At 41.7% G+C, this 20,549-nt stretch overlaps 1 protein-coding gene across 1 annotated transcript in view; it reads right to left on the bottom strand.

Moving 5' to 3' along the window:
* Positions 1-7,335, bottom strand: part of NEK5 (NIMA related kinase 5) — a gene marked incomplete at its 5' end in the record, with an annotated part of 80,404 nt that extends 73,069 nt beyond the window's left edge. The window contains 1 exon segment of the mRNA XM_023731506.1: positions 7,228-7,335. Coding sequence (XP_023587274.1) covers positions 7,228-7,335 — 108 coding nt within the window.
* Between the last annotated feature and the right edge of the window lie 13,214 nt (positions 7,336-20,549).

Genomic DNA, 20,549 nt, shown 5'->3' with positions numbered 1-20,549 from the left:
TCACCCTCCCCTCAATTTAAATTGCACAGTCAGCACTGATGAGTTTCAGAACAAAAATAACAAGATTACTCCCACCAGATTGATAGATTTAGCTACTTAAAAAAAAATTTAACTGTTATTCCTCAAAAGAAGAGTATAAACAAAATAAAAAGGCAAGCATAAGTTAGATAAAAATACTGGCAACATATATGACAAAGATTGTGTATTTATAATATACAAGGACTTCTGGCAAATCAGTAACAAAAAAGGAAAACAGCACAATAGAAAAATGGGAAAAGTACATGAATAGGTAACTCACAAAAAAAAAAGTAGAAATAACAACAGAAGAAAACATTCAACCTGACTTGAAAAACTAAACTGAACCTGATATAATGTTTCATATATGAAACTGACAAAGACAAAAAGAATGTTAATACCCACTATCAGTCAGAAAACAGCAAAATGGACCCTCCTACTTCTGGTGAAGTGTATAAATTGGTAACATCTTACTGGGAAGGCAATGTTACATAAAATAATAAGAAACTTTAAGATGTCCCTGTTTTTAGGGAGAGAGAGAAATCATCAAGTGTTTACAATGTTTAATTTATAAACTTAGTTACCACATATTTAAAACCACACATAACATAAAATATGCTAAATTAGGAAGATTACTTCTAAATTAGAAAGATTACTCTTTTTTTCCCACTTTCATATTTCCTGACTCTGCATTTCTTACCTTCTCTTCCGGCATCTTTGACATTCGTGTCTTCATCATCCCTGGAACTACTTTGTGAAGGGAGGAATTGACTATCATACTTGTCCTGAGCACATTTTCATTTTTGTCTAACTTGTTTGAGATCCAACATTTTAAAATCTATGTATGATGTTGTCTCTGGAAATTGTATTCCAAGTCACAAGTACCTATTTGCATAACATGAGGGCAGCCTTTTTATTCTCCACAACATAACCACCTACTGTATTGCTTTTAAAAGTAATATTTAAAGTTTTGTCTACAACGAAAGCCAACACTTGCAAGTGTGAGGTTGTAACCCCAAGAATAATTACTAAATCCCTGCTAAATTTCTTTGCTTCCTTTTTGCCAATTCCGGAAGATGACCTCTAGAAACATTCCAAACTAGCATTGATTGAGGTCAGGTGGGGCTAATGTTATTTCCCCGAACAGGACTTTGTTGTTAAAATAAAGTAACTAAGAGAGAAAAAAAATAAAAAAAGATGTCCCTGTTTTTTACGTACTAATTCTTCTGGAAAGTTATCTAAAAATAATCAGAAATGTGCCCTAGGGTTCGCATATAAAAATCTTAATTACAGTGTCTTATTGTTAGTTTTTTTAATTACCCTAATAATGCATGCCTGTGATTTTAACAAACACTTTAAGCCAGACAGAAGTGAATAAAGTAAAAGTGAAACTTCTCCTTCTCCTCCCCACACATCCCCTGCATTTCTATCCCTTAGGGGTGACTACCCTGGGGGCACGGTGGTTAAGCGCTGGGGAGAAAGATGAGGCAGTCTGCTTCTGTAAAGATTATAGTACTGGAAACCTTATACGGCAGTTCTACTCTGTCCTGACTCGACAGCAACAAGTTTGGTTTGGGTTTTTTTATGTATCTTCCTACACATTTTTATTTAATGCAGGTATAGGTATATACATACACACAGGCAGACAGACATGCATAGTTTTGTGTAATAAAAATGGAATGTACTCTACATATTGAATGTTATTTATCAGAACAAAAATAAATCTAACAACATAACTGTGTAAAGAAAGAAAAAGAATAAATTATGACATTGTTACCTGATGGAATACTATACAGTCATTAAAAATCACAGGAAGTGATGTGTCATACTGACAAGAGCAGAGGAGAGTTCGATGGATCAGCTGCATACTGTGCATGTTTGAGCAAATTACTTCATCTCTTTGAACCTCAGCTCTTTCATCTATACAACAAGGGTAATGAGATCTACCTTTTAGGGTTGTTATGAAGATTAAATGATACAACACCTAGGACATACCCAGTAAGGGGTAACCATTATCATGATTACTATTGCAAACATTTAATATTAGTCTATGAGAACACTGAATGACATGAGAAAATGGCCACAATATATTTTTTCAATATAAAATATGTTAAAAGCTGCTACAAAGGAGTATATCCAGCATGACACCAATTATGTTAATAAAAATTAATAAAATACATTTATGTATTAAAAATAGTCTGGGGATAAATTCACCGAAATATCGAAAGTAATTAAGAGAGAGATCATATGTGATTTTTACTTTCCTCTAAATGATCTTATTTTCCCTTTTGCTTCTTTTCAAAAATTCTACAATATTTTTATTCTTATAATCAGGAAAAGATATACTTTTTTAAGGCAAGAAACAGAAGAACATGCTGTTAATGGCAGGATAATGAGAGAAAATACTAGCTTTTTGGAACCTGTAAGAAAACAAGAAATTTAAGTTCTGGAATACAGAGTTTACTTACTGGAGAAATAAGAAAAAAACATAAATTTCTCTAGATAATAATGAAAACTGCATTAGGGTAGAGAAGAAGAAAGGAGTAATAAATGTTAATACTGTGACACAGATGTTGATGGGCAAATTTAACAATGTAGAGATACGGGAAAGCGAGAATATCGAGGTATAACATTTTGCTTACTTACAGCATAGAGACAAGGGCATCTTATGAGTAAAATGATGAAAACAATCATGTCTGTATTAGAAATTTAGTCAATTCTTGATTATCTATACTGAAGAATTGGAGAGATGCTATGAAATGTATTCATATATATTTTTATAGAAGATTCACCTTCCAAATAGCTTTTCTTAGAATTAAAATGGATTTATAATCCCTAAGTACATACCAGTTTAGCAATAGGCAAGAGGGTCTGGAAGTAACCTTCCATTCAATTATTTACTTGACAAGAATTTACTGAAGATCTACCGGAGTGAAGCATTTTTAGGTGCTGTATGCATTCTGCCTGCACAGGATATACTGTTTAATAAGCGGGAGAAGGCACAAGATAAACAGCTACAGCCCATCAAAGTGGCAAACAGTACCACAGCGAAGGTACCAATAAAGGCATGGACACATACAGAGAAGGAGCGATTGCATAGAGCGGGAAGGTCCTGGAAGGCAGCCTTGGAGGCAGGGCATAGGGGCTCAGTCCTGAACGGTGGGATCCTGATGCTTGCAGACAGACGGGCAAAGACCCTCTTGGAAGGAGCACGCCCATGGAAAGCACAGAGGCCACAGTGCGAAAGATTTGTGTGTGAAAATATGGCTAATTACATTTGACTGAAAAGAAGAGGAGACTGGAAATACAACTTGGGAACAAATCAGAGAGAGTCTCAAAATCAAATCTGAAGAGAAACCAGGCATGAAATGGCAGAAAAGCACAAGGTTAACATTACTCATAACCTCACCTTCCACCGAGGGATAATAATAACTTAGTTTGTGTGTACACACAGATAGATATATATGTAGAGAATGTATATATTTTTGCAAAGATTGTATCGTTCCGTACATACTAGCAAAAGTTACGACTATTTCCCATGTCAATACTTCACCTGTAACATGATTTCTAAGAGCCACTTAGTTTTCCACCTATTACTTAACTAATTCCCTACTGTTGGATATTTAAGTTATTATCTAATTGTCTGTACGCCTTTAGGTATTTCCTTGGAATAAATTCCCAAAAGGAGAAATTCTAGGTCCTAGGATGTATATTTTTTCCTTCTTTTTTTCAAAATGAAGATAGTTTCTGCTTATACAAATAATACAACTCATAATTTCTAAAATATAATATATGCTCAAGGTGGAGCCCTGGTGGTGCAGTGGTTAGGAGCTACGGCTGCTAACCAAAAGGTTGGCAGTTCGAATCCACCAGGCACTCCTTGGAAACTCTATGGGGCAGTTCTACTCTGTCCTATAGGGTCGCTATGAGTCGGAATCGACTTGATGGCAACGGGTTTTGGTTTTTTGACAATGTGGAAAGACAGAGGTGAAATCCCACCACCCAGCAATAATTAGGTGTTGTTAGTTGCCGTCAAGTTGATTCTGACTCATGGCGGCTCCATAGGGTTTTCTTGACTGTAATGTTAATGGAAGCAGATTGCCAGGCCTGTCGTCCACGGTACTGCTGGGTGGGTTCGAACTGCCAACCTTTAGGTCAGCAGTTGAGTGCAGACCATTTGCGCCACCTAGGGATCATAATCACTGTTAATATTATATATGTATATATTGATGTATGTATATATATGTAATATATGTATATATATATATATACAGATAAAATTTCATGGTCTGATTTTTTTCCCCTCAGTTTTACAACATACTGTGGACCTTACCCCTGCCAATTAATGCAAGCAGGGCATGAATGCTCCTAAGGTTTTTCTACATATTGATAAATTCCCCTCAGGGAATTTCAAAAATTCTACAATGAATATTTTAATTTTTATAATCAAGAAAAGACACACTTTTTTAAAGGCAAGAAACAGAAGAACATGCTGTTAATGGTAGGACAATGAGAGAAAATACTAGCTTTTTGGAACCTGTAAGAAAATGAGACTCTAAGAAAATGCTTGCTTTCCCTCACTTTTGAACTCGTTTAATCTTTATATCAATTCTATAAGCAAAAGTTATATCTATTTATTTTGCATTTCTTAAGTTACTAATGGTTTAAAATTTTTTGTATGATGATTTCTTCATTTATAAGTTTTGTCTTTTTATTGGTATGTAAAAGGCTAGCACCTTTTAGTCAATACTTTCAAATATTTTTGGCATTTTGTCAATTTTTTAATTATTTATGGTGTCTTTTGACATATAGAAGTTTTATTTTTTTTAATATTCTGCTTTTATGATTCTCATTTTAGTGGTAAGTATATATATATATAACATTTATAATTTCAACATTTTTTACATGTACAATTCAGCAACATTAATTACATTTATCATGTTATGCAACCATCATCACTATCTGTTTCCAAATTTTTCCATCGCCCTTAACAAGAGGCTCAGTGCTCCCTGGTCAATGACTCCCTCTTTCCCCCTCCCACCACCCCAGTAACCAGTAATAAACTTTGGTCTCTGTACATTTGCCCATACTAGATATTTCATCAGTGGGATCATATAACATCTATCCTTTATGACTGGCTGACTTCACTCAGCATAATGTGTTCAAGGTTCATTCATTTTTCTTTATGGCTGAGTAACATTCTACTGTATGTATGTACCACATTTTTTTTTAATCCTGTATGTACCACATTTTTTTTTTTAATCCATTCATCTGTTGATAGACATTTAAGTGTTGCCATCTTCTGGCTGTTATGAATAGTGCTGCAACAAACATTCGTGTACGTGTGTCTGTTTCCGAAGTTTTTTATTTTTATGGAGTCAAGTCTAGCCATTGTTTCCTTTATGACTCTGTCCTAGTGAAGGGTCTAGGGGCATGGATGGAGCATTATAAAAATTGTGCTATATGAAAGCTGGAGGCGTGAGAAAGCTACTGAAAATGATACAAGTGACTCAGGGAATTGACAAAAGAACTGGAGCAAATGCAAGGAAAAAGAAGAACTAACAGTGTTTGGCAAAGATGCCATCAAGGATTTGAGCCTGAATATCACAAGGGCACAGATGTCATTAACACAGATGCAGCACATAGGAGATGAGGGAGGTTTGCTTGGGAAGATGAGGAATTAATACCTGGATTAGGGTATAGTGTGGTAGCCAGCCTCCAAGATGGTCCTCAGTGATCCTTGCCCTGAATTCTTGACTCACAGAAACTGTAAGATAATAACAGTTTACTCTCTCAAGTCACTACATTTGGGGTGATTTGTACATAGCAGTAGATTACTAACACAGATATTAGTTGATAATGTCTAGCTGGCAGATAAAATACAGAACTAGGGAGCTGGAAGACATCAGGGCCGGAGACAGAGTTTGAAGAGAGATCTGCTTAGTGTTAAAGGCTGAAGTGAGGATTCTGCCAGGTGACAGCGTGCAGAAAGAGAAGAGGGCCTGCAAAGGACACATGGTTGCAGACATACAGAGGGTGAGGTGACAGACCTAAGACAGAGCAGTCATTTAAACAAAAGAGAGTGAGCACAACAGGGCCATGGAAGGGAAGTACAACAGACCACTAGACTAAGAGGACATTAGCTGATGAGCACACCATGGATCCATGAAAAAAGACATCTATTAGGAAATGAGGCATTCTTCCTGAAGCTAATCATCTACACACAAACTTTAATGTAACAGTTTGGATACTTCATTTTGCACACAGTTTGGAAGGGACATTTTCTGCTGTCATTTATAAATGCTCTAGGAGCCAACCAACAAGATTTGCCTTTAAAAATTTAATTTGAACATACAAAGGGTGTTAAAGTTACCAGAAGTTCAGTGTATTTTGAAACTAATGTATCATTTGAGAAAATGACATAAAATAAACATTGATCAAGGTGAATGTAGCAAAAAAGCATTTCTTTGTACTTAAATGTTTAATTATTCTGCAAAATAATTAGAGACAAAGAATAATGCATGGTTTTTCTCCATTCATTCAGTATTTCAATAAATATTTTTTTAGCACCTACTATATGCCTGATGATCTGCTCCCATGAATATTACAGCCTTGGAAACCCTGTGGGGCAGCTCTACCCTCTCCTATAAGGTTGCTATGAGTCATAATCAACTCAGTGGCACACAACAACAATATTATGTGCCAGGCACTGTACTGAATGCTGAGGGTGGTAGATAATAAAGAAATAAATGAGCGAAATAATTTCAGATCATTATAAATGCTATTAAGAAAATAACCAGGGTGGTGTGATAAGGAGTGATTGAGGTGGAGGATTACCTTAGTTAGGATGGTTGGGGAAGGCCCCTCAGTGGAGGTAACCTGAAGAAGGAGACACAGCCAGAGGGAAGAAAAAGTCAGTGGGATGGAGGAGGGTGGGATATTACTGGGCCTTGCAGGCTACCATAAGAGTGTGGGGAGCTAGGGGTGATGTGATCTTATTTCTTTTCTCTCTCTCTCTCTCTTTTTTTTTTTTAAATAAGATCATTGGTTGCTCTTTGGACAATGGAAGTAGGAGGCCAGAGTCAAGCAGAGTCAACTGAGGCTTAAAATACATAATTGTAAAACCAAAAAATGGTTCCTTTTCCTACTAGGTTAAAAGCCAGCTGAATAGCCCACTGAAAATTAACAGGAATTTGAACTCTTTAACTTTACCTTTGCAAAATTGATCTCTTTTATAACACAGTGCTTGTTATCTGATTTTCCTTTAGCCAAGTATGCTTTCCTGCAGGCACCTTCCTCAATTGCCTTGATCACATCATATTATCCATAGTCTCCAATGCACAGAGCTTCCTGGAATTAGAGTAATGAAATTTTATCTCACATTTTTCATGAAGACCAACAAAGAATATTGATGACTAAAATTTAAAAGAACTCATGTTCCTAAGACTCTCCTTCCAACATTGCCAAGACACAGTGAAATTTTCCTTGTGTCATCAGATAAAAACCAAAGTGAGACAGGCTTGTTGGTGGGCTCTGAGGTCAGACTTGGGTTGTAGATCAGTTTTGATAACTCTAGAATTGTGATCTTAGGCAAGTCACTTAACATCTGTCATAGATTGAATTGTGTCCCCCAAAAATATCTGTCAACTTGGCTACCATCATGATTCCCAGCATTGTATAATTGTGTACCATTTTGTAATCTGATGTGATTTCCTTATGTGTTGTAAACTCAATCACTATGATCTAATAAGATGGATTAGTGGCAGTTATACTGATGAGGTATACAAGATTGGATAGTGTCTTCAGCCAATCTCTTTTGAGATATAAAGGAGAGAAGTGAGTAGAGACACATGGGAACCTCATACCACCAAGAAAGCAGTGCCAGGAGCAGAGCGTGTCCTTTGGACCTGAAGTTCCTGTGCAGAGAAGCTCCCAGACCAAGGGAATATTGATGACACAGACCTTCCTCCAGAGCAGACAGAGAAAGCATTCCCCTGGAGCTGACACCCTGAATTTGGACTTGTAGCCTACTGGACTGTGAGAGAATAAACTTCTGTTTGTTAAAGCCATCTACTTGTGGTACTTCTGTCATAGCAACACTAGATGACTAAGACAACCCCCAAAACCTCAGTTTCCTAAATGCTAAAATGGAAATAACAATACCTTTTTTTAAGGCTGACTGGCAATGAAAGATATTATACCCCCCATGCTTGGCACCTCTATAAAGTTTGACTGTAATTCTTACTACTATATTATCCACCTTATTCTTGAGTAGTTTTACAGTCCAGCCTTTCTCAGTGTGGTGGTACTGCCCATTAGGGGGCATTTTGGAAATTTGTGAGGGCTTTGTTCTCCAGGAGCTCTGGTGGCATGGTAGTTAAGAGTTTGGCTGCTAACCAAAAGATCTGCAGTTCAAATCCACCTGCCAGTCCTTGGAAATCTTATGGGGCAGTTCTACTCTGTCCTATAGTGTCGCTATGAGTCAGGGTCCACTTCATGGCAATGGGTTTTTTTTTTTGGTTTTTGTTCTCTGCAGAGATGGGGAGAGTCCCTAGGTGGTACAAATGGTTAAGCCATTGGCTGCTAACCAAAAGGTTGGAGGTTCAAGTCCACTCAGAGGCACCTTGGAAGAAAGGCCTGGCGATCTACTTCTGAAAAATCAGCCATTGACAATCTTATGGAGCACAGTTCTACTCTGAAACACATGGGGTCACCACGAGTCGGAATCAACTCTATAGCAACTCGTTCTTAAACAGAGATGGAGAAGCACTACTGGTGAAGGAGACCTGCCTGAGGTGCTAAGGTTCTGCAAGGACAGGGGCAGTCTGCATAACAAAGGACTACCCGGTGGCCCACAACCTTGGAAAGTCTCCTCACACATGCTCATGCGTGGAAAATCATTTTATAATTATCTGTAACTAAACCCAAACTCATTTTAAATAGAAATACGAAGTCTTTTTTGTACGGTTTTAATTAATTTAATTGTAATTTTCTAAGAATGCAACTAGACGTAAATCAAGTCTTGACTGCACTTTGAAACTTCACGGAGAATTGTTGGCCATTTTGGAAAATCACGCCCCCTTACTGGCCAGGCAGATCCCGGCTTTGGAGACCCAACAGTCAGCCTTTGTGGCGGAGCGCCCTGCTACTTCAAAACTTTTCTAATGCAACAGTGTCAGCCGGAGCCCTGGTGGCGTTGTGGTTAAGAGTTGGGCTGCTACCCAAAAGATCGGCTTTTCAAATCCACCAGCTGCTTCTTGGAAACAGTATGAGGCAGTTCTACCGTGTCCTATACTCGGACAAGAGTCACTAAGAGTCGGAACCGACTCCATGGCACCGAACAACAACATTGTCAGACATCTACATATTTAAGTACTTTATTATGAATTACCCTCCTTGTATTTCTCTTTTATACTACCCACCCACTGCCCTCGACTGGATTCCGACTCCTAGCGACCCCATGCGTGCGGCTGGTGGTTTCCAACCACCCACCTTTCGGTTAGCAGTCTATGCTTTAACCACTGCGCCACCAGGGCTCCTACAATTAGGGCGTAAATGTGTTTTTGCAGTCATTTCATGTCGGAGTAGGAAGGCGGACAATTCGGCCCGATGGGGCTGGGAACCAGCATTACGGACGGGGAAGGTTGCGGACACCAGAGGACGGGGTTTTGAGCGCTCACGTTGCAGTATCCAGCCCGGGAAAAGAGCCCGCTACTCTCCCAGGGGACACGAGGAGGTGGAAACCCCCAGGTTTAGGGAAAATCCTTCTCCTTGGGGACACCACCGGAGACAGCAAGCCGGTGGTAGGCGCAACTCTTGGCCCCGGGGCGGGCTGGGAAGAACGGGCGCCTCCAGCCCGGGATCTCCGTCTGTTGTCCGTTGTCATGGAGACCAGCGCGGCGCCGGTCCCTAAGCTGCTCCTCTCCCTCCTCCGCCTCCCCGGCCGGGCCCGGTCCCTTTCCTGGAAGCTCCCGGAGCCGTAAAGGCAGCTCCCGGTTAGACTCAGGGCGACGCGCCTGCATCATACCTGGTTCGGGGACTCCGCAGGCGAGAGAGGCGTCCGCGGCAGATCCGGGTTCCGGGACCGCAGCGCCTGCGGACTGCCGGGCGGAGCAGCGCGAGCTGCGGGTGGTGGAGGCGGTTCTGCCCGCCCACAGGCACGCCCTCCACCCCCGGGGAAAGGGCAGGGGGTTTGGAGGCCAGATCGCGGCACCTCCTTAAATCCAGATTCCTTTGCATAGCATTTAACCAGAATACCGCTCCTCGTTCTTACGGTGTACCAGATGCTTGGTATACATTCTCCATTCTCCAGACCATGCTCTCCCGCTGCCTAGTGGTGTCCAAATACACCCTCTCCCCCAATTACACTAGCACATCAGGCTGCTGTCTAGAACGTTTCATTAGGAGTTTAAGTAGGTGAAAACGATGTAATTTTCAGCAAGTATAAATACTGACACAAGTAAAATATACCCAGTGGAATCTAAAAAGTAAGATTTCTTTAAGAATGAGAAAGTTTACATCATTCCTTTTTCTTCTTGAATTCTTATCTCCATTCTACTTCCCCAATAGTCTTCTCCTAACATGTTTTTCATGCTTGAATATCGTATTATACTTCTTACAACCTTATTATACTTCTCTGAAAGAAGGACATAAATTGAAATTAATTTCTATTTCTTGACCATAGGCTCTTATTTTTTATTCTGGATTGAACTATTAAAATTTCTAGAGTTATGCAATTGATCAAAATAAAATATATCACAACATTGACAAATAATTATAAAACATAAAAAGTAAAACTGTATTTGAAATTCATCTCTTTAAGACCTGGGGGGCTTTCTTTTTTCCAATTAGTTCATGTATCCATATGTAAAGAAGCCCTGGTGGTGCAGTGGTTAAAGCACTATGCCACTACCCAAAAGGTGGGCAATTTGAACCCACCAGCTGCTGTGTGGGAGAAAGATGTGACAGTCTGCTTCCTTAAAGATTTACAGCCTTGGAAATCCTATGTGGCAGCTCTACGCTGTCCTATAGTGTTGCTATGAGTCAAAATCAACTCGATGGCAGTGGGTTTGAATCTACAGGTAGATGTTAACTTCTTGCTAGAATAGACAAGGCTCAGTATTGAGTCTCTCCCGTTTTTCAACTTTCTTTTTTTTTGAAGTTGTAAGTGCTGAGAAACCTCATTCATATAAGAAAATAGAGAGGAATGGAAGTTTTGTTAAAAGGGTCCCTCAATTCTTACTAGTCATATGTCAAGAATCATATAGAAGTCTGTAATTAAAAATCAGAAGTCATTATGATGAATGAATTTAGTCTAGCACAGAAGGACAAATATTGTATAAGACCACTATTATAAGAACTCAAGAAAAGGTTTAAACACAGAAGAAAACATTCTTTGATGGTTACAAGGGTGGGGAGGGAGGGTGAGGATTATTTACTAACTAGATAGTAGATAAGAATTATCTTACATGAAGGGAAGGACAGCACACACTACAGGGGAAGTCAGCACAACTGGACTAAACCAAAGCTAAGAAGTTTCCTGATTACAATCAAACACTTTGAAGGACAGAGTAGCAGGGGTAGGAGTCTGGAGACCATGCTTTCAGGGGACATCTAGGTCAATCGGCATAACAAAGCTTATTAAGAAAGTGTTCTGCATCCTACTTTGGTGAGCGGTGTCTGGGGTCTTTAAAGCTTGCAAGCGGCTATTTAAAATGCATCAATTTGTCCCAACCACCTGGAGTAAAGGAGAATGAAGAACAACAAAGACACAAGGAAAGTATTAGCCCAAGAGACAGAAAGGGCCACAGAAACCGGAGACTTCATCAGCCTGAGACCAGAAGACCTAGATGATGCCCAGCTACCACCAATGACCGCCCTGACAGGGAACACAACAGAGAGTCCCTGATGGAGCAGGAGAAGGGTGGGATACAGAACTCAAATTCTAGTGAGAAGACCAGACTTAATGGTCTGACTGCGACTGGAGGAACCCCAGAAAGCATGCCCCCTGGGTTCTCTATCAGCCCAGAACTAAAATAATTTCCGAGGCCAACTGTTCAGACAGGGATTGGACTGGACTATGAGACATAAAGTGATACTTATGAGGAGTGTGCCTCCTAGCTCAAGTAGATACAAGAGACTGAACTGGCAGCTTCTGTCCAGAGGTGAGATGGGAAGGCAGAGAGAGTTAGGAGTTGGGTGACTGGACATGGGGAATCAGGGGTGGAAAGGAGCAGTGTGCTGTCACACTATGGAGAGAGCAATTAGAGTCACTTAACAATGTATGTATAAGTTTTTGTATGGGAAAAAAAGAAAAGAAAAGAAAAATCATTTATAATCAGCTGATAATTCTATTAGAGTCTCAAATTTTTTTGAAAGCAAAACCCTGAAAACCATCTGACTGGGGCTCAAGGCTCAAGGCTCCCTCCTGCACAAGGGACACTGGTCGTCACTATGCCCACATTGACACTCCTCAGACGTTCAGGGGCACAGGATTTCTGGCCTTGATTTCCAGGAGCTCACCCATACCCAGTGGGTCACGGGAGGCTGTGAAGAAGCTGATGGCCACAAAAATACAAATGAGTGTTTCACTTGATTTTGCTGGGCCTTCCCCTGGCTAAGCGTCACACTGTGGTTCCCAGTTGGATGTGGCATTCATCTAGGCAGGCAGAGTTTAGGGGTGGGTGCGTGGAGCATGCTGAGAAGACAAAATGGTGAAGACCAATTGACTGTGATCTCCTGTCAGAGCAGAGGCCTCTCGTGGGTATGTGTGAATGTTTTCGGCCCCTTCTACTTGCAGGGGTTTCTGGATACAAAGTACCAGCTGCATAAGCAGTGGCTGGAGGGGCTCCCGTCTGCCGAAAAACTACACCCGGCCAAGGTACGCCCCTGATAGGAGCTTCCCCATCAGGCTCCAGAGTCTGAAGACCATTCAGATGGCCTACTTACTATTCTATTCCCAAGGGCAACCAATACCTCCAGAGGTGTTCCCCCTTTCAGCTCTAGGCCCCCTCTACTGCTGTCCTTGGAGGACAATTAAGAGATATCATAGAAGTGACACACTGATGTCCTCATGTAAGTGGAAAAGAGGTATCCAGCCTGCTCACCCAGTGCATTTAGACGCTCAAAATCAGAGGCTCCCCACTGCCAAGATTTTCCCTGAGTGTGCTGAATTCCTGTGGCCACTGCCAGAAGTGGCTGCTAAGTCTCATAGGCCCACAAGAAGGGCCCTGGGAAATCAGCCTGGCTGGCCAGATCTCTGTTTTGGCTCCATCATTGTGACCAGGCCCTGTCAGAAGCTCTGCCCACTGCTTCTGGAGGCTGTCTCCATGGTGATGGGAAAGAAGCCTTAGCCCCTCCCCACCCGAGAGTCACCTGGCCTACCTGGTAAGCCAACCCTCACTCAGACTTCTGAGTGGATTGGGAATAAACTCCTCCCCGGCCACATGGAACCATCTGGGACTTTAACCATTGGGGTCAATACTTGGGGCAGAAGACAGCCAAGGTCAGCCTAAGCCTCCATATCTAGAGACCTGTGGCACGGTTGACAAAGCTACGGTGGTTATCTCCAGACCTTCGGAATGGGTGAAGGTCGAATCCCAGTGACGGGAGGGGAAATGTAGCTGAAGGGCGCACGTTTACAGAAACCCAGGCCCAAGCCCAGTGACTGTGCCAGGCATCCTACAGCCCCATAGCCAGCCAGACTGAGGCTCAAGGCTCCCTCCTGCACATGGGACACTGGTCGTCCCTATACCCACATCAACACTGTTCACGACTTCAGGGGCACAAGATTTCTGGCCCTGGCTTCCAGGAGCTCACACCTCTGCAGTGTGGCACAGGGGGCTGTGGAGAAGCCGACCACCACAAAAATGCAAATGGGTGTTTCAGTTGACTTTGCTGGGCCTTTCCTTGTCTGCGCGTCACGCTATGGGTCCTAGTTGGATATGGCATTCATCTAGGCAGGCGGAGTTTAGGGGTGGCTGCCAGATGCGTGCTGAGAAGACAAAATGGTGAAGATCAGATTGTGATCTCCAGTCAGAGCAGAGAACTCTCGAGGTTATGTGTGAATGTTTCCGGCCCATTCCACTTGTAGATGTTTCAGAATACAAAGTAACAGCTGAATGAGCAGTGGCTGGAGGGGCTCCCATCTGCGCACAAACTACACCTGGCCAAGGTCCGCCCCTGATAGGGGCTTCCCCATCAGTCTCCAGAGTCTGAAGCCCATCCAGATGGCCTCCTTACTATTCTATGCCCAAGGGCAACCAATACCTCCAGAGGTGTTCATCCTTTCAGCTCTAGGCCCCCTCACCTACTGTCTTTGCTGTGATATTTCAAGGGAGGACACTTAAGAGATGTCATAGAAACAACAGAGAGAGAGAGAGACAGAGAGAATAGATGCTGATTGGGGATAACTTGCCTCCTGTTGTCCTCATGTAAGTGGAAAAGAGGTATCTGGCCTGCTGACCCAGTGTCTTGAAACTCTCTACATCAGGAGCTCCCCTCTCCAAGCTTTTCCCTGGGTGTGCTAAATTCCTGTGGCCACTGCCAGAGTGGCTGCTAAGTCTCCTAAGCCCACAAGAAGGGCCCTGGGGAATCAGCCAGGCTGGCTAGCTCTCTGCTATCGGCTCCATCATTGTGACCAGGACTTGTCAGTAACTCTGCCCCCTGCTTCCAGAGGCTGTGTCCATGGTGATGGGAAAGAAGCTTTAGCCCCTCCCCACCTGACACTCACCTGGCCTACCTGGCCTACCTGGCAAGCTGACCCTCACTCAGACTTCTGAGTGAATCAGGAATAAAGTCCTCCACGGGCCATGTGGTATCACCTGGGACTTTAAGCACTGGGGTCATTGCCTGGGGCAGCCAGACTGGAGCTCAAGGATCCCCCCTGCACATGGGACACTGGTTGTCTCTATGCCAACATCAACACTTCCCAGGCATCCTGGGGCACAGGGTTTCTGGCCCTGGCTTCAAGGAGCTTACACATATGCAGTGTGCCAGGGTAGGCTGTAGAGAAGCTGACAGCCACCAAAATGTTCCTCGTTCAATGAAAGGACCGCAAAAGCAATGTAGTTTTGCTGACTAAACCTTGTGTTGTAAGCACGGACATGTTTCCAATTCACTGCAAGAAAGAGAACCCAAATACAGTTTCTCTCCTTCTGTGGCATAAGTCAGAAGGATTAACTTACTGTTTTGTAAATCCCTGTATGTTACATGCACAAGAATCGTTCCTGTACATTCTCCACCCGGGTAAAGAGTTGAACTTTTCTCCCATTCGAGTGTGTGAAGCCATGAGGGCCTTAGGTGTTTTCATTAGGCACTCTGTGCTGCCCGGTAGAGAATGCGCCTTAGGGACAGTATTTTGAAAACACAGGGCAGCAAGAGAGATGTCATTTTCTAAGGAAACAGTATGGTAGCAGAACGCTCATGTTCCCAATTCACTGCATGAAAGAGAAACCAAAATACAGTGTTCTCATTCAAGTTGGTTAACATAATCAATTAAGTTATCAGTTTTCATAAAACACTGTTCCCACATGATTGACAAACTTTCTCATACAGCCTCTGAATGAGAAAAGAATGTCCAACTTCTCCCTTCAAGTACTTGAATCCCCAGGCTTTTCAGATATTTTCAAAGGGAAATTTGTGTTACTGGGAATGAATGTGTGTTTCACATTCTAGGAAGAACAAGGCAGTTTTTTTTCCTATTCAACTAAAGTACGGCAAAATCCATGTTGTTTTCCTGACTAGACCTTGTGCTGTAAGCAAGGGCATGTGTCCAGTTCACTGCAAGAAAGAGAAACCCAAATACAGTTTCTGTCAGTCTGGTGAGATAAGTCAGAAGGATTAACTCACTGTGTTTCAAAATCCCTCTGTGTTACATGCACAAGAATGGTTCCTGTACATTCTCCACATGGGTAAAGAGTTGAACTTTTCTCCCATTCGAGTACGTGAAGCCATGTGGGGTTTAGTTGTTTTTAGTAGGGGCTCTGTGCTACCCGGAAAGAATGTGCCTTACAAACAGTATTTGGAAAGGAGATCACAATGTGAGTTTCTGCCATCCAAGTATAGGGCAGAAACAGAGATGTCGTTTTGTTAAGGAAACACTATGATAGCAGAATGCGAATGTTCCCAACTCACTGCAGGAAAGAGAAACTGAAATACAGTGTTCCCATTCAAGTTGGTTAACTTAATCAATTAAGTCATCAATTTTGATAAAACACTGTTCCCACATGATTGACAAACTTTCTCATACATTCTCTGAATGCAAAATGAATGTCCAGCTTCTCCCTTCCAATTACGTGAATCCCCCGACTTTTCAGATGTTTTCAAAAGTTACTTTGTGTTACTGGGAATGAATGTGTGTTTCACATTCTGGAAGAACAAGGCAGATTGTTTTTGGTTTAACTAAAGGACGACAAAAGCCATGTAGTTTTGCTGACTAAACCTTGCGTTGTAAGCACGGGCAGGTTTCCAATTCACTGCAAGAAAGAGAAACCCAAATACAGTTTCTCTCATTCTCCCGGCATAAGACAGGATTAACTTATTGTTTTGTAAATCCCTCTGTGTTACATGGACAAGAATGTTACCTATACTTTCTCCACCTGGGTAAAGAGTTGAACTTTTATCCCTTTCAAGTAGGTGAAGCCATGCGGGGGGTTCAGGTGTTTTGAGTAAGCGCTCTGTGCTGCTCGGCCAAGATTGTGCCTTACACAGAATTTCAAAAGGACAACACGATGTAACTTTCTGCCGTATACGGCAGAAACAAAGATGTCATTTTGTTAAGGAAACACTATGCTAGCAGAATGCGAATGTTCCCAACTCACTGCATGAAAGAGAAACTGAAATACCGTGTTCCCATTCAAGTTGGTTAACTTAATCAATTAAGTCATCAATTTTGATAAAACACTGTTCCCACACGATTGACAAACTTTCTCATACATTCTCTGAATGCAAAATGAATGTCCAGCTTCTCCCTTCTTTTCACATGTTTCTCCCCTGTCTTTTCACATGTTTTCAAAGGGAACTTTGGGTTACTGAGAATGAATGTGCGTTTCACATTCTAGGAAGACCAAGGTAGATTGCTTCCCACTCAACTGAAGGACGGCAAAAGCCATGTCGTTTCACTGACTACACTTTGTGTTGTTAGCATGGGCATGTTTCCCATTCACTGCAAGAAAGAGAAACCCAAATACAGTTTCTTTCATTCTGGTGGGATAAGTCAAAAGGATTAACTTACTATGTTTGAAAATCCTTCTGTGTTACCTGCACAAGAATGGTGCCTATACATTCTCCACCTGGGTAAAGAGTTGAACTTTTCTCCAATTCCGGTACGTGAAGCCATGCAGGGTCTAAGTGTTTTTAATAGGCGTTCTGTGCTGCCCAGCCGAGAATGTGGCATAAAGACTGTATCTCCAAAGCTAGAACAATGCGAGTTTCTGCCATTCAAGTATAGGGCAGAAACAGATGTTGTTTGGTTAAGGAAATACAATGTTAGCAGAACATGCATGTTCCCAATTCACTGCATGAAAGAGAAACTAAAATACAGTGTTCTCATTCAAGTTGGTTAACTTAATTGAATTGTTAACTTATCAGTTTTGATAAAACACCGTTCTCACGTGATCGAGAAACTTTCTTTTACATTTTCTGAACACGAAAAGAATGTCCAGCTTCTCCCTTTAGTACTTGAACGTCCCGCCTTTTCAGATGTTTTCAAAGGGAACTTTGCGTTACTGGGAAAGAATGTGCGTTTCACATTCTAGGAAGAACACGGCAGATTGTTTCCCATTCAAACTAAAGGACAACAAAAGCCATGTAGTTTTGGTGACTACACCTTGTGTTGTAAGCACTGGCATGTTTCCAGTTCACTGCAAGAAACAGAAACCCAAATACAGTTTTTCTCATTCTGTGGCATAAGTCAGAAGGATTAACTTACGGTTTTGTAAATCCCTGTGTGTTACACGCACAAGATTATTGCCTATACTTCCTCCACCTGGGAAAAGAGCTGAATTTTTCTCCATTCGAGTACTTGAAGCCATGCAGGTATTTTGAAAACACGCTCTGTGCTGCCTGGCTGAGATTCTGCCTTACACAGATTTTTCGAAAGGACAACACAATGTGAGTTTCTGTCGTTCAAGTATATGGCAGGAACAGAGATGTCGTTTTGTTAAGGAAACACTATGATAGCAGAACGCGCACGTTCCCAATTCACTGGATGAAAGAGAAAGCAAAATACAGTGTTTTCATTCAAGCTGGTTAAGTTAATCAACTTAATTAAGTTATCAGTTTGATAAAACACAGTCCTTACACCATCTACAAGATCTCTCAAACATTCTTTCAATGACATAAGACTGGAGAGTTTCTCCCTTTCAGGTACTTGAATCCGCCGGTTTTCAAATGGAACATTGCACTACAGAGAATGACGGTTCCTTTCACATTCTAGGAAGAAAAAGGGCAGATTGGTTCCCTTTCAGCTAAAGAGCAGCAGAAGCTGTTCAATTTTGCTGACTACACCTTGTGTTGCAACCACGTTTATCTTACTTATTCAGTGGAAAAAGGCAATTCAAAAGACACTTGCTCTCAGTCTGACGGATGGAGAAGGATTTACTTACTGTGTTTGAAAATCCCTCTGTGTTACATCGCCAGGAAGGTTGACTATGAATTCTCCACCTGGGTAAAGAGTTTTTTTTCTCCCTTCCGAGTACATGAAGCCTTGCGCTGTTTACAGCTTTCTGGGAGGCACTCTGTGCTGCGAGGCTGAGAATGCTGCCTTACAGAAGGTATGACTGAAGACAAAAACAAAGCGCGTTTCTTCCGTTTTGGTACACTACAATAGTGGAAATGTAGTTTTTCTAAGGAAACACTATGTTAGCAGGCCCTGTATGTTCCCAGTTCACTGCATGAAATAGAAAGCAAAATACAGTGTTCTCATTCAAGCTGGTTAACTTGATTAAGTGATCAATTTTGATAAAACACAGTCCTCACAGCATCTACAAGCTCTCTCAAACATTCTCTCAATGACATAAGACAGGTGAATTTCTCCCTTTCAAGTATTTGAATCCCCTGGTTTTCAAATGGAACTTTTCATTACAGAGAAGGAAGGTGTTTTCTGCATTCTAGAAATAAAAAGGGCCGATTGCTGCCCCTTAGCTAAAGAGCCGCAAAAGTGGTTCAGATTTGCTGACTAAACCTTGGGTTGTAACCATGTGCATGTTCCCTTTTCAATGCGAGAAAGAGAATCCAAAGGACAGTTGCTGTCAGTCTGGTGGATGAAGTGAGAGTGATTTACTCACTGTTTGAAATCTGTCTGTGTTACATGCCCAGGAACATCATCTATGCATTCTCTACATGGGAAAAGAGTTTGACTTTTCTCCTTTCCAAGAACGTGAAGCCAAGCGCAGTTTATAACCTTCTGGGAGGCACTCTGTGCTGTGAAGGCCACAATGCTGCCTTATAGACAGTATGTCTGAAGACGAAAACAGAGCGTGTTTCTCCCATTCTGGTATATGACACCACTAGAGAGGTAGTTTTGCTAACGGAACACTATGGTAGCAGGCCCTGCAAGTTCCCAATTCACTGCATGAAAAAGAAAGCAAAATACAGTGTTCTCATTCAAGCTGGCTAACTTAATCCACTTAAACTATCAATTTTGATAAAAGATAGACCTCAAACCATCTACAAGCTCTCTCAAACATTCCTCAATGGGATAAGACTGGTGAGTTGCTCCCTTTCAAATGCTTCAATCTCCCGCTTTTCAAAGGGAACTTTGCATTATATGAACTGAAGGTACTTTTCACATTCAAAGAAAACAAGGCAGATTGGTTCATCTTCAGATTAAAGACAACAGAAGCGGTTCAGTTTTGCTGATTAAACCGTATGTTGTAACCATGTGCATATTTCCTATGCACTGAAAGAAAGAGAAACCTAAAGAACCTTGCTCTTCATCTGGTGGATGAAGTGAAAAGGATTCATTTACTGTGGTTGAAACTCCCTCTGTGTTACATGCCCAAGAATGCATGGTCTACCTGGGTAAGAGTTTGACTTTTCTCCCCTCAGAGATTGTGAAGCTCTGCAGGGTTTACAGCTTTCCAGGAGTCGTTCTGTGCTGCACAGCCGAGAATGCAGCCTTACAGACGGTCTCCCTAAAGGAGAAGAGAAAGTGTGTTTCTCCCGTTCTGGTATATGACAGTGGCAGTGCCGCAGTTTTGCAGAGTAAAGACTATGTTAGCAGCAAGTGTAAGTTCCCAATTCACCGCATGAAAGTGAAGGCAAAATACAGCATTCTCCTTCAAGCTGCTTAACTGAATCTAATGAAGTTTTCATTTTGGTTAGAAGAAACAGTCCACCCACAACCAGCTGCTTTCTCAAACATTCTCTCAGTGGGATAAGACTGGAGAGTGCCTGCCTTGCAAGTATTTGAATCCCCTGGTTTTCAAAGGGAACTTTGCATAACAGGGAATGAATGTACCTTTGGCACTCAAAGCAAACATGCAGATTGTTTGCCTTTAGCTAGAGGATGGCAGAAGAGGTTCAGTTTTGCT

Source organism: Trichechus manatus, unplaced genomic scaffold (assembly GCF_000243295.1).
Source record: "Trichechus manatus latirostris isolate Lorelei unplaced genomic scaffold, TriManLat1.0 scaffold00044, whole genome shotgun sequence".
Classification (NCBI taxonomy): Eukaryota; Metazoa; Chordata; class Mammalia; order Sirenia; family Trichechidae; genus Trichechus; species Trichechus manatus.
Note: the sequence above shows the minus strand (reverse complement) of the source record. Positions and strands in the feature narration are given on the sequence as shown.